This window comes from Dermacentor albipictus, unplaced genomic scaffold, assembly GCF_038994185.2.
Source record: "Dermacentor albipictus isolate Rhodes 1998 colony unplaced genomic scaffold, USDA_Dalb.pri_finalv2 scaffold_26, whole genome shotgun sequence".
Classification (NCBI taxonomy): Eukaryota; Metazoa; Arthropoda; class Arachnida; order Ixodida; family Ixodidae; genus Dermacentor; species Dermacentor albipictus.
The window spans coordinates 1,173,915-1,189,301 of record NW_027225580.1 but is presented as its reverse complement, the minus strand read 5'-3'; the positions used below and the strand labels follow the sequence as shown (position 1 = coordinate 1,189,301).

General features: G+C 48.5%; 1 protein-coding gene across 1 annotated transcript in view; it reads right to left on the bottom strand.

Annotated features, from left to right (window-relative positions):
• LOC139052513 (tachykinin-like peptides receptor 86C) overlaps positions 1-15,387 on the bottom strand; it is a 331,385-nt gene that overhangs the window by 198,322 nt on the left and 117,676 nt on the right. The window contains exon 2 of the mRNA XM_070529630.1: positions 13,829-14,044. Coding sequence (XP_070385731.1) covers positions 13,829-14,044 — 216 coding nt within the window. The remainder of the gene's footprint in view (positions 1-13,828; positions 14,045-15,387) is intronic.

The following is a 15,387-nucleotide window of genomic DNA, read 5'->3' as shown; positions in this document are numbered from 1 at the left end:
GTGTACGCGATCGTCATGCCCTTGTTGATGTGCTTGAACTCCTTGCTGAAGTTTGTCAGCATCACTTTCGCTTTTCCTCCATGCAGTCGAGCGATCCCTTTTGCAACGCAAATTTCATGGTTGAGCAATAGACGTTAGTCGCCCTCCATGACGCCTTCTACGTTTGCGGGTGTTTCGGTGCCGACGAAAATAAAAATTCTGGAGCGGGGTGGGATGCTCACTTTATCTTCGAGCCCATTCAAGGCGTGGTGAGTACGAGAGCTGTCCGGCGGTATCGCTTGATCTTCCTGCGGCGTTACAGACTTCGACTTCAGGTCGATGATTGCGCTGTGTTGGTTCAGGACGTCCATGCCGTGAATGTCTTCTCGTGAACACTGTTGGAGGATAACGAATGTGGCAGGGTAAGTCCGATCATGAACGGTAATTCTTGCTGAGCGGATTCCAGTCGGCGTTATTAGGTGACCTCAGCTGTCCGGATTGGAGGGCCTTCCCATGCAATCTTAAATTTCTTCAGCTGGGTGGCAAGAGGTCCACTCATCACGGAGTAGTCGGCTTGTGTGTCCAGTAATGCGGTGTCTGCATGGTCTTCGAGAAGCACGTCGAAGGCAGTGGTTGTCTGTCTTACGTTGCAGTTAGGTCTCGGCGTTAGATCGCGGCTACGTCGCTTTGATGTGTGGCTGGTACGTAGTGGCATCAGGTCCCTGGTCGGTTCCTTCATTTCTTCCAGGCTTCATCGTAATGGTGGCGTGTCATTGTTATGTCGTTGAGAGAGCCTCTTCGGCGTCTTCGGCATCTTTGTCGTTGGCGAAGGATCTTCGTTATTTCAACGAACAGCAACCGCACCTCCATCGGTGGCTGCTTTTAGTATTCTGGATATGGGCTCGCAGACCGGCCCCGGGCTTGGCAAGTGCATGGTCGGCGTTGCGGAAACGGGTAGTGGCCTGGTGACCATGAATCGGATAGTCGTGGAGGGCTCCTCTTTGTGGCAGCGAGATAGTCAGCGGTGTCACGTGGGCATTCACCTGGCTCTGGGCGCGGTGCATTGATGGCGAACCCCCGTAGTCCCATCTCGCGGTAAGGGCATCGGCGGTAGATGCAGCTGGCTTCTCCACCATGATAGCAAATTGGACGGTTGTCGGGGGCGCGCCAACCGTCAATATGTTTAGGAATGCTGCGCGGGGTGATGGGTTGGTGTGCTGGCAGCGGCGGTGGTGAACGACGTGACTGTGGGGTCACTGGGCCCTACTGCGGGCGCAAAGGGGGAACGTGACGGCGGGCTACAGCTGCTGTACGCCATCGCTTGCAGCTGAGGCTGCGGCGATTCAGGGGCTACTCCGAGTGATGATGAAGCTCCTCCGGCACGACCTCTCCGATAGTCTCGCGCAGGTTGTCGGTGGCAGGTTATTGCACCCCGGCGCAGCTTGTCGAGTTCCTGCATCGGTTGAATTGTTGGTTCCGCATTTCTAGTGTTTTCTCGATGTTGATTGCTTCGCGAAGAAACTCTTCGACGGTCTTTGGTGGGCTTCGTATCGTTCCGCCGTAAAGTTCTTCCTTCACACCACGCATGAGTAGGCAGACTTTCTTCTCCTCGGACATTTCTGGGTAGGCGGGGTGGAATAGACCACTCATTTCTTCCCTAAATATGGCAAGGCTCTTGTTCGGTAGCTGCACTCAGGCCTCCAATAGAACTTCAGCCCTTTGCTTCTGTAGGATGTCCGTGAAGGTCCTCAGGAAGTTACTTCGGAACAGCTCCCACGTTCTAATAGTGCACTCTCGGTTCTCCAACCATGTCCTCGCGGCATCTTCCAAAGAGAAGTACACGTAGCGCAGCCTGTCCTCAGATGTCCAGTACTTGAAGACCGAGATCCTTTCGAAAGTCTCGAGCCAGGTTTCCAGATCCTCCGACCAGAGTCCTTCCATTTTTTTCGGAAAACATGGAAAAACATGGATGGACTCTGCTCCGACGAAGCTCCAAGGAAGGTAGGTGGCTATGTAGGTTGTTGAAGCACGATGGGGACGCTGGTGCTGTCATTGTGGTCGTTGACTTCGTGACGATCTTCCTGGTCGTCTCAGACAAACGTCCGTGCTCCGGGCGCAGTCCTTGCAGCTAGCCCGCTGGTTCTTGGCGACGGGGGTGTTGTCTTCGTGGTTCGAGCTTGGATCACGGCATTGCGGAGGCGTTCGGTACATGAACGCACTAGCACCTCCACCAGATGTCACGTGGTAGTCACGGTGAAATCGAAATTGTGAATGGCAAAAATAGCGTTTTATTGGGCAAACTTCTGCCCACACGAGCAAGTTACAGTCGAAGCACAGCAATAGCAGCGAACACGGTCGGCGGTCGGCGAGACTGATCAGCCGGTCAAGCACGTCCGCTTTTATACATCAGTCTTCGAAGGTTGCAGACTAATCACTGGTGCTCGCGTGTCTTCCAGAAAGTTCTACACCACTCGCGTCGCGCCTACATGAAATCAGATTACACAAGGCTCGGTGACAACAGACAGCGGATGGAACCATCGACAACTTTCGAGAAACTTCCGATAGATGCAGGCGCGTCCTGAGCTGTGCGATAACATTTGTTAGGCAGTGAGACTGGGTCACCCGATAAAAAAGGACACGTGTCAATACACAACTTAGTGCCTCCATTGAAACGAATCAAGGGCGCTATTCTGGACACGCATGACGGCTGCACAGCCGCCATTATTCGCCATGTTTACTCTCTGATTGGCTGTGGAGAGCTCACGTGCCTTGAAATTTGTGCCGGGAAACGGAAGTTTTGCGAAATGTCATTCTGCGTTTTCATCAAGATGACGAAACGTGACGTCTTTTACATACATTTTTTTGGTCCTTGGCAGATATATTGTGATGTTAGCGCTTCAAAAAGAATGTGAGCGGTAGCGTGCAGAAGCCAGTGCAATGCATTTGCAATTGCGCGAATATGTGGTGGCGATCCAAGAGATGCGCCATGCCAGCTTGCCGATTGGCTGAAGGAATATCTCGTGAGGCGCGTCACAGGAAGGGCTGTTTCGTAATCGTCATTTTGACGATGCGTTACGTTGCACTGGGCCGCCATTGCTTAGATTTCCCGCCAAAATTTTTGCTGCGACGAGCCGCGCGAATCAGGTTAATGAGCAGCCATATGCAATGGCAGCCGAGAGGAATGCGTATCGCCGCCTTTTCCCCGCCGTTTGGCGCCAAGAAAATCTTTTGTTCATAACGGGTGCTCATAGTATTTGCATCGCTCTCGGGTAGTGTTGGCATTTGTGTTTGGGGCCATCATTTTTTAAAAGAACTCGTTTATACGAAATAATATTGGTTGAACATAGGAAACTTTCGGCAATATTGTTACGGTGAAGTGAAGGAAGACGTTGAATTGGACTAGAGAAAGACGAAGTCTGGCGGTTGCCTGAACGCCATATCCATCATTTGTAAATATAAGTTATTTTTCACTCGTGGGCCTGCTTTCTTCCCGCAACATTTTGGTGGAGGTGCGGGGTACCACCACGGAACTTCGCAGCGGACGTCATCTACCTGCTGCCACAATGGCAAATCAACCGACACAAGCGACAACGCCTCGGCAGCCCGTGCCCACGGTCATCCTCACTCACCCACGGGACCCGGGAACATTTTGTGGCACGGACAACGTCGACGTCGAGGACTGGCTTACGACGTACGAGCGAGTGTGCGACAACAACAGGTGGGATCCTACAATGATGCTTGCAAACGTAATATTTTATCTGAAGGGAACTGCGAAGCAATGGTATGACACACATGAAGCTGACCTAACGAGCTGGGATGTTTGCAAAGAAAAAATGCGAGACCTGTTCGGCAGACCTGTCGGTCGTCAGCTGGCAGCTAAAAAAGAACTTGCGTGCCGCGCTCAGACGTCCACAGAATCCTATGTCGTGTACATACAGGATGTGCTGGCCCTCTGTCGCAAGGCTGATGACAACATGACCGAGGCAGACAAGATTGGCCATATATTGAAAGGTATTGCAGACGATGCCTTCAATCTCTTGATGTGTAAGGATTGTGCCACTGTGGATGCAATTATTAAGGAGTGCCGGCGCTTCGAACAAGCGAAGGGCCGCCGCGTCACTCAAACTTTCGACCGGTTGCCCAATACCGCCGCGACATCTTCTTGCGAAGACCCGCCGCGGTTCGTTCAGCCCGCAGGACCGGAAGAAATAACGCGCATCGTTCGCCGTGAGCTTGAGGCCATGGCCCCGGCTCCCGTTCGTTCAGACTGTCGGGAAAGCGTACCCGCTATCTCCCTTATACAAGCGGTCGTTCGGGAAGAAATAGCAAGTTTGGGCATTCCATCTCTCTGCTCAGTCCGCCATACCAACACCTACCAAATTTCTCCGACCGCTCGCTCCCGGACGCAAAGCTTTCCACCACTCCGTCGCAACCCAGCTGAATGGCGCACAGCGGATGATAAACCCATCTGTTTTAATTGTTCCGGTATTGGACACATCGCCCGTCATTGCCGCAACCACTGGTCGTCGCCTCCTCGGTGGTCGTCTCCGAGTCACTACAGCCAAGTACCCGACAATCGCACTTTCTCGCCCTATACGCCGACTAGGAACATCAACGCCGACAGTGCTCCACCAAGATCCAGCCGATCCCCGTCTCCGCAAGGTCGTAGGTCCCGTTCGCCTCTCGTTCACCGCTCTTCGTCCCCTTCTGCAACCGGTCGCTTCGCTTCGGGAAACTAGGCGGTGCAGCTCCCGGAGGTGAAGCTGCAACTCCGACCCGGCCCACAAATCCTCTATTGACCCTGCCTACATGTGGAAACCTGCTGGACATTGAAGTCGATGGCGTTCCTGTTAGATCTCTCGTTGATACAGGAGCGCAGCTCTCAGTTATGAGCGCTGCTCTCCGCCGCCGGCTCAAAAAGGTTCTGACCCCCGCCGTACCGTGCACCGTGCGAGTCGCCGATGGGAGTACGTCACCTGTCCTTGGAATGTGCACAGCACGTGTGACCATTGGGGGCCATTATACCGTTGTTCTATTTATCGTCCTTGAACACTGCCCACACGACCTAATTCTCGGCCTCGACTTCCTTTCGAAACACTCTGCCCAAATTGACTGCTCCGCAGGTGTTGTACAGTTGGACCTGCCGCTTCCTGCCGACGCAACCACTTGTGCTCCACACCGCTTATGTGCTGCTGAATTTGCAAGGCTGTCTCCACAGGCTGCTACAAATGTCCTGCTGACGTCCTGTCCTCCCGTACCTGATGGCGAGTACGTCCTGTCGCCGCTTACTGACGTGGTTTTGTCGCGTAATATTGCCCTACCGAGCACCTTAATTCGGATCCGCGAAAACTGCGCTCGCGTGCCCATCCTCAATTTTGGGTTCTCGTCACATGTTTTGCCACACGGTATCGCCATAGCGCATATCACTCCTTTGGAAGAATTTCAGATTTCTTTTTTGACCTCTGAATCCTTCCTCAGTACGAACGGACCTTTGTCATCCCCTCCTTCGTACTCGACGCCTGCGGACGATGTTTCTAAGATGATCGCCCCCGACCTTCCTTCCGAGCAAACAACAGCTCTTCGTCATCTCCTGTCATCTTATCGGGACATCTTTGATTTGGACGACCGTCCACTTGGCCAGACATCTGTTGTCACGCATCGCATCAACACCGGTGACGCCAGCCCCATTCATAGGCGGCCATATCGTGTCTCGGCAACAGAAAGGGCCATCATACAGAAAGAAGTAGACAGGATGATGGACAAGGACATCATTGAACCCTCCAGTAGCCCGTGGGCATCACCGGTTGTCTTAGTAAAGAAAAAAGATAACTCGTGGCGCTTCTGCGTTGACTACCGTCACCTCAACCGGATAACAAAGAAGGATGTTTATCCCTTGCCTCGCATTGATGACGCTCTTGACTGCCTTCACGGATCCCAATACTTTTCATCAATTGACCTCCGCTCCGGCTATTGGCAGATTAGCGTCGATGAGATGGACCGCGAGAAAACCGCCTTTGTCACACCGGACGGTCTGTACCAATTTAAAGTCATGCCCTTTGGATTATGCAATGCGCCAGCTACATTCGAGCGCATGATGGACTCTCTCTTGCGCGGCTTGAAGTGGTCTACATGCCTGTGTTACCTCGACGATGTGATTGTGTTTTCGCCGAACTTTGAGAGCCACCTGCGGCGCCTCACAACCATACTCTCCGTGTTTCGCAGGGCTGGCCTTCAGCTAAACTCCTCCAAGTGCCATTTCGGTCGCCGTGAAATTAACATGCTTGGTCATCTCGTCAACGCCGCCGGAATCCAACCTGATCCACAGAAAGTTCACGCCGTGCGAAATTTTCCTGTACCTTGTTCAACGAACGATGTCCGTAGTTTTCTGGGCTTATGCTCTTATTTTCGGCGATTTGTGAAAAATTTTGCGGACATCGCTCACCCTCTCACTGACCTTCTTAAGAAAGACGCCTCTTTCTCTTGGGGACCGCTACAGGAGAAAGCCTTCTCTACCCTGATTGAGCGGCTTACCACTTCCCCGATTCTCTCCCACTTTGACCCTTCTGCGCCCACTGAAGTACGAACTGTCCACTTTTCACTGCTGCATTTCTATTGTAATCAAGATTATTGCCTTTTCACAAAATCAAAAGTTATGACAACGGCCTCTTTCTAATTCATAAAAAGAAATGTACGCAAGGCGGCGCCTTGACGTTTCCTCCCGTGGTGCGAGTAACCAGCCGAATGAACAAGAGATGGCAGCGCCGGCACTTGCGTCGCGCTAGTGGACATCTCTGGCGTGCTCAACGCTATCCATGATATTCGGCCGTTTCTCAGCCAGCCAAGTCAGGCTGAGTCATTTGCGTTTCACGAGATAGCAATAACGTGGCCTAGAACGTGCGCGCATCACCACTGGTAGGTCGCGTATGTTGTCTCAAGCAAGAAAACAAGCGCGTTGGCGCCAACATGCGATGACTCATTCCATTTTCCGGGAACACGCATCCTAGCTATTGGAGCAGATGACGGCTAGTACGCAGCAGACGACGGAAGCGAGAAGCGTTTTCGACGGGAATGATCATACGCTTTGAGATAGCTGCTTTATTTTTACTGCGGAAGAAAACTGTTTTGCTTTACCGATAACGCTACATTCAGTGCCTTCATTTCAGTTTCTTAGGCGAAACGTCCACTTGGCGTCACGTTACGGAAGCAAAACGGGGCCACCAGCGCCATTTTGTTTGCGTCACGCCTACGTCACGCATCGAAGAAAATGGCTGAAAGCGCGACTGCTCTTTTGCGCTTCGATGTTGATCATGATGGTGATTTATCGGCATGCCCTTTGAAACGAGGCGGCGCGAAATAGTCACGTAGCCTGCTTAGTTTAATTAGATATGGTATACGCGTTTTTATCTAGAATTTTTGTACTTTAGATCTCGTAAATTTTTTTTATTCTTCTAAATTTTCCTGGTACCGTTAGCTATGACTGTAGATATCCGATCGTATCAATCTCTTTTCTGTTTGTTTCTTTACCAGTGCTCTAAAGGGCTCTTGCTTATGTCGACTGCTGTTCAGTGGACGGTCCCGTCTGCATTAAACCCAAGTGCTTCTGGAAGGTGCACGTTACCTGCGGTTCCCACTGTGTGAATCCCTTCGCAGTGCTTAAGGATGCCCTGAGTGGTCTACGGATTTTTCGCAGCAGTATCATCTAGTTCCACATAGTTCCTCCGGTATGTTCTCTTCCTTATGCAACCGGTTCGACCCTCAAATAAGAAGGCACTGCCCTTTGTGCTGTCGTACAGATTTTTTTCAACTTTCTTCTTTTCTCATTTTTTTAGATCTCCATGTTGCTTTTCTTTTCTATTCTTGGCATGCAATGAACTGTCTCTGTTTCTCTCACTTTCTTTCTGATGATACCTGGCAGTCTACTTACATATTCAATTACCCGTGCACTTGGTTGCCAAGTTTGTTTGCCTAATCCTCCAGTCACTGTCCACGCTTTTCAATTATAGATACTTGTGCAGTTTAGCTGCCCGTTTATTTTCACCCATGTTTCTGAGTCTTCCTTCAAGACTACTTTTGCTCTCTGCTTTTCTGACTCCAAAAGAAACCCAACCTACCTCAACCTGCCCTGGCTAATTTGTGGTTTTACTGTGAGCTCCCAAAGCCAAACGGCCTGCCTATCTTTGGCTAACTTCCAACCCCGACAAGATATCCGATTTTGAGTAAATATTGACATTTGCGAATGTTAGCGCTGGCACCATTACTCCTTTCCAGATTCTACCCACCACCTCATAGTAATTGTGGCCCTACATTGCTATGTTTTTCAGTAAAGCAGCATCACCGCTTACCATTTATTTTCAGATTCTATTGGTCCCAAAGAACATTCGGCGCCATCTAGTGTCGCTACCTCGAAGCCTGCGCTTGGCCTCAGAAATGCAACCGAGCTCCTCTCTCCCGCTTCGTTTTGGACACGCTGCCGCATCTAGTGGCACCACCGAGGAAATGGCGCGCGGCCTCCCAGATGAGAAGCGTGGCACGTTGGTTCCTGCAAATGCTGAGAATTCTTTCCTCGCTTGCTGCACGCTTACTGGCACATACTCGGTGATTCGAGTTGGGAAGAGATTCATTCGAGAGCGGCACGTACCCAGTGCATTCATGGCACAGCTCGCTGAAGCACTGGCGTGAAAAGTGTTCTTATAAAAGCACCACATACCAAGTGTACCAAGTATGATGATGTGTCTAGTTGCTGTCTTTGAAGAACCCTCGTGACGCGGGTTCTATTCCACTCATGATCGGGGAAACTAAAGGCATCTTTTTTCTCATTGTAGAGCGGCACAATCCTAGTGCCACATACGTAGTTACCCAAGTTGTCGTCAAAGAGGTTAATTTAAGAGCGGCGCACAGCTACTGACGCATTGCCAATTAGCGAACATAGCATCAAAGAGGTTCATTGAAGACCAGCAAAGGCCGAGTGGCACACATCCAGTGCTCTAATTCGGTGTAGGGAGTTTATTCGAAAAGCGGCGCTTACCTAATCCTCACTTATAATTACCCATGTCGGCATGACATAGGCCCATTGAGTAGCGGCACATATGCACACTTTGCCGCATGGTCAGTGATCCGAGTTGTAACGATGGTTGGTTTCGAACTGTTTACAATGCACTATCTAGAGACCCAGGACGGTAGAATAATGGTTAGACACATAGAAAGAAATAAACATGGGACCCTGGGCCGTATAACCTAAAACTATTCCAATATGCTTTATTCCAATCTCCTGACGTCAAATTTGCGTAACCGCCGGCGTACGCATCGGGCAGTCACCCGCCAGGGTTGGCTGAACAAACCAATCAAACGCTCCCCTCGTTCATAGGAGGTCACATTCGTTTCCTTGAAAACCGAATAAGATTGCCTACACTGAGCGGCTGGTCTTATCTAATTGGCTCACAAAAGGCGAGGAACATGCCCAAGTAAAGAGGGATTCGATGGGGCCGAGCCACTGTACTGAAAATCGATAACCGCATGAATAGGGTACTGTTGCCGTCTGCGATTGTTCCGCTTTTCCTTACTGAGCTTGCGGTGGCTGGTCGAAAATCACGGCGGCATGCAACGGAAGCGTAAGAATGACGCTAAAACCAATCCTCTGCAAAGGAGAGTTGGCAGAACGGGGTCGTAAACGTGCCGAAAGTGCTCGAAAACTTTACACGGCCACGCAGAAAGTATTATTACAGGCAAATAAATCCATGCTCTCCGGCAGGTGCGAGTAGCAAGTGCCTCAGCTATCGTCAGCAGCCATCTTTTATTTCTTTCGGAACGGGGCAGCCTGCGGCTGTGCAGAAGAAAATTCAGTTTTGCTCGGTATATTATTGCATCTTTAACGCGTATACGTCACTTTGACGCCGTGAGGTTTTGCGATTTCGTGACGTCGCGTGACAGGCAGGTGAAGCGGGTGCAGCCCGAAAACTTTTGACCAATAGCCGAGGGCTAATGGCGAATAGATGTCGAATCAGAAATAACTATTTTTCTTTTGTTCAGTGCAATCATGCATAATCAGAGTGTACGCGTCATATCAGATGGGGAGCTATCGCAGTTTGCGTAACGCCGCGTGACTGACAGGCGAAGTGCGGTTGGGGCAAAAAAGCTTTCGACTAATCGTGGAGGGATGATTGCAGAATCGGAATATCAAAGCTTGGAATATGTTTACCTTATAGCGCTCATGGATGCTTGCATACATACACAAATAGATAGATATGTAGCCCTCGTTATCTACTTGTATATAGAGGTGATACTTTAGTGCTCACGCATTTAAAGTTGTTGATGTTATTTCCACTCTTCCTGGGACGGAATTTGCGAGTGCAGCCAACATTATGTCACTGAGGTTGACGCACGCTACACGGTGAAACCCTGCAGCTATGCGAGGTGCAGATACACAGAATGGTATGCCACCACTTTCCCCACTGTCATACAACAGGTTTTTTGTTCGTCTTCAAGCAATTAATGACTCGTTTCCTCGACCTTCACCTCTTTCTGGTACATGTTGGCTTGGTCGACAACGGTGACCACTAGTTCCGCGCGTCTCACGTCGTCATCAACTTCGACGTATTCGTCAGTGCTCACAACCATTGCGATGTTGTAACAAGCGACGTATGAGTTTTTGGAAATTCATGGAGGTGGACTAAAATACTCGCTGTCTACGGCAGAGAGAGGTATTTCTGTTTTCATTTCTTAATTTACGATGTGAGGCAGACGAAGCTGTCTCGTAGGTACCCTAGCGTCGGAAACTCAATCAATAGCAGCGATGGTTAAAACAATAAATTAAGCGTACTTAATTTTAAATAAGTCCATCGAAAGTCAGAAAAAGACAAGATGTCATAAAAGCAGAAGAAATGGTTGTATTCAGCTAACTGCACAGCGCCTTCCACGAATAACTCGTCTTTAGGAAGAAATGCTGCATTTTAACACAGAATAGTCGGTGAAATATGATCTGGATATGTTTTCCAAATGTAATTGAATATAAATTTGAATAGTGCGATCCATATTATCTTAAAAGCGATTTGCAATAGAGACAGTCTGCGCTGTGTTCCCGCTGCTTAGTTACGAAGGCCAATTCACTCGCTGCTGCTGCCGCGGTTTCTCACGCCAGCGTTCTTGACAGCGAGTTTCTGTGGTCATCGAGTTAGATGTGTTCATATTTGCTTGCACGTGCGTGACACCATGCTCGCAAATTTAGTTAGTAAGCCAATGTTTAGATATTTATACTGCCCATAAAATTACAATCATTACTTCGCATAGCTGTCTGCTAATTTGCTATCGCAATCGTCGCTTAGCCTTTGGGGCAAAACTATGACTTTTTATGGTTGCCTACACACGCGGTCGGTGGTTTGTTTGGCCTTACTAGAAAGTTGTTCTTTCACCAATGCGAGGTCGTCAGAATGATTTGGATAGTGGTTTATTTAGATTCATTCTGTGCCCGAAACTGCACTTGCCAAAGCAAAGAATGCCTTTCCTGCGTCGTCTGGCAGTGGCACAACAACATTTATTCGTTTTATTTCCTTCTGAACTTTTGCACGCGAAGGTCGCTTCCTGCAGTCGCCACAATCCAGTTTGAGGCTATAGGAAAAACTTCAGTAAAGTCAGTTCAAGTCCTTGTGCATTGCCGCTCCCCGCTATTTTGCATTCAGTGCGCTGTTGCTGTTGACGTTAATTCAGAAGTTACCATCAGAAAGGGCCATCCCGGTAGGACATTGCCCTGTCCTACCGGGACACATGGAAAACGTAATTCGAAACGCGCCACGGTACCGCAGTAGCTGTGATGGTGCGCTGCTGTGCTCAAGGTGGCGGATTTAATCCGCGTTTTAACGGCCTCATTTCGACAGGCGTGAAATACAAAAGCGCTAGTTTGCGTGGATTCAAGTTCACGTTTATATAAAATTATTCCGTAGACCCCCCTTACACGGCTAGGCTCATAGTCAGGTCATGATTTCGGCACCTATTACCATAGAATGTACTTTTGCTTTATTTTATTCGGTTCCGATCTAACACCATTGGATATAGCCTCAGTGTTCCTCTTGCAGTTTCGTGTCTTGGGCACTCAAAAATTAGGTGGTGTACGTCTTTGTCTGCGTGACGACAAGGGCACTTCGTACTAGGGGCGCATTTTACTCGGCGCGAGAAATGCCACGTACATGCGTTACCGAGCCGTAAGCGACGCAGTAATGCTTCAAATTTTCTGTGGCCTCTTAGATTTTACAGAATTGACCGTTTTATAGATGAGTGGTTTAAATAGAATAACACGGAACACCTTAGAATTCTGACCAAAATGATCTTTTTGCTGAGAACACAGGAAAGCTGCCTTGAGAGCAAGCGGACTTTTCTACTGAATAGAGAAATATTCATTGTATCTTTGTTAAAATACCCGGCCCATGGCCCCCAGCGAGGTTGCGAAGAAAGAAGCACTTTCATTTTAGACGTTATTTGAATAAACAGCAATATCGTGCGTCTAAATTGAATTTTAGTGGTTCAGAAATACAGAAGTCATTGCGCTACAGATAATGCACAATATTCCCGTCATGTGAGTATATGCTTCAGTATATGTGAGGTATTTAAGTAACACGTTACGCATGTGTACTTGCGTTTCGTCGACTTGTCTATAACTAAGAACTAATGTGTGTGCTTTCAGACAATTCGAAGTACAGTGCTTGTAGTACTTTGGCAACTGTACGTGTGTATCTTCAGCGGTTTCCTAGACTCAGATGCAGAACTTTTTGGCTATGAAAGCTTACTGTATTCAGTGTTTTCGCAACGTTTTCCTATTTCAGTTTGTTTGCGATGTCGCGAGAAGTACGTGCTGTTCACTATAAACGCCAACTTTTCTATTTCATCATGTCGTCAAAAATGCAGTTTCTGAGTGCCCGTCAAACTCCGCGAATGTGTCGTATGTTCATCTGCGATGTTGATTGAGTGACGCGCCACCAAGAACAATATAAAAGTTTCCTCCCATCTGTCATCACTTATCGCCCGCTACATTGTGCTCGAAACGAACAATCCAGATGAAAATACAATCGAATTGGAAAGTCTTCGTTAAGAGCTTCTTGCTTTCTTCTGGCGGTGCTTGAAAATCAGCGCTTCATCATGAGTATTCCTGCCCGTAGGTGACGAAAAAATTCTGAAACACCCACACCTTTTGAAATCGCCATGTCCGGAATCTGAAACCTGGGGTACGGGGCAAATTTGGCACATTGTATGATTTAGAAGCTCTGCCTTTACATATCTTATAGTTCACAAAGTGTTTGCATTCTAGATATACGCATCTTTAGTGGAATAATTTACTTGCGAAAGCGATGGGGCATTCGTAACAGTCGCTGTTATTTATTATTGAAAAAAAAGCACCGCAAGCCACAACTTAATCAGCATAATGCTCCCTACTGCTGAAGAGCTGGATACCGAGTTAGTGGCTGTGTACCGGAGGGCTGAAGCTGCACTCAGATTTAATGCAATAACTATCGCTGACATATCAGTATGAAGCACAATTTCATTTTGAATCTTTTTCTGCTGTTTTCCTTTCTTGGCGATCTTTCTACAATAATTCGGAAGGTGTTAAGAAGAAGGTACTTGACCAAGGCAGTCATAAGTCGTTTTGTGGTCGAATATATACTGCGTACTAAGCAAAAATGCGCCTTTAGTCAGCCCTTGTTCGACAGCCGTTAATCGCTTCAAGCCTTCATTTATGTGGGCAAATCTGTCTCCTTTGTGTCTTTCTACGTACTATATTGGTAGTTGTCAGGTTTATAAGTATACCGCATTGACATTGAAAACAAATGACACAGAGTGGGACGTGAAGTTTTATCGGGGTACTCACAAGTAGTCGGCCACTGAGACGCCCGGGATGCCGTCGGGCCACACTAGGAGGCAGACAGTTCGCACGCTTCGGTCGGCGTAGTAGTAGGAGCGGGTGCGCGAGAAGAGCAGCGTAGGCACCGACAGGAGCGCTGACGAAGCCCAGATGGCCGCCATGGTGACTGCAGCTTCACAACGGGACAAGCGACGGCTCAGCGGCTGAATCACCGCGTTGTACCTGCGCCCATGGAGACAAACATCATGCGTTATCTTTCTTAGCGTGTCTCTCTTGTGTTTTTATTTTGCGTGCAAGCATCATTAGTGATACCTACGGCGATTAATATGCCGAAGGCTGAAGCATTGTTTAACAGCCCAGAAAGAGACAACAGAAGTTGATGGTTACATGGAAGAAATGCCCAGGTACACGTACAGAAATATGGAGATTGAATTGATGAACTGTGGGCGAATAAATAATCCGTATGGAACAGATTTTTCTGAAAGGGAGGCTTTCTCTAACCAGCCCTACAGGAGAAAGTTACCTGGTCGAAACGCTGGCTGCCTGCTAAGGCATCTCTTTCTTACCCAGTTTTCATCAATATAGAAAGGGCAGAGAAGTACAACGCTGGAATTGTCTGTCCTTCTCTGTGTGCCAGTTAGAGGCGATATTCCATACGGCAATGTTATAATGAATAACCAAGGAACAAGTAGCTTAACATTGGTAGATATCTACTTGAACGAGGGAACAAGCATATGGGGAAAAGTCGACTGGGGACTCGAGCTGTGAGAAAGAAAGAAAAGAAAATTAATGAATAAAGAACGAGGAAAACACGAAAGAAAAAGCAAGGAAGTCGAGCAGACCGGTGCGTCCAGTTTGCTACCCCACGTTAGGTTAAGGAAGTTAAGGCATAATTGACCAGTTACAGAGAAAAATATTTTTGGAACATGGCCCCACGCGTCGCTGGTTTACAAAGCAGTGCAGGCATTGCTACACCTTATGAAATCGATTGGCCTCAGTGAGCGATTATAAGCGTGATGTGATGGATAACCGCACGTGCTCACATTGCTTTTACATTTATCCCTCCCACTAATTTTTTTTAGATGAGTAAAAACAGGTTCAAATGCCATAGGATGGATAGTTGAGATGGTTGATCTGAATGTAATTAGCATTCTTTGGATATTGAACGCACCTTCCAGTGTGTATCCTTCTGCCTGTCTGTGTTTGTCTTTCGGTATGTTTGGGTTCTCTATAGGCTCGTTCACGCTAGGGCAACACAACACCGATCTTTTTATGGCGACTGATAGCGACAGCGTTTTCTGTCCTGTTGGCACACATGTAACACTTAACCGACACCAACACTCTGCGGACGGATCGCTGACGGCCGTGTCGGCGGAGAATTGGCGGGAACGCCTCGTCGGCAGATAGTCGGAATAATTTATTTTCACGCTGCAACGGTACTACCATACACGACTGAACATGACGGTGCCTTCGAGGCAAAAGCTCCAGCAGCTACCTGCTTTCGACTTGAGTAATTATGCTTCGACAACAATGTATTAGCACCAACTTGGTTCTGTTTCTATGAT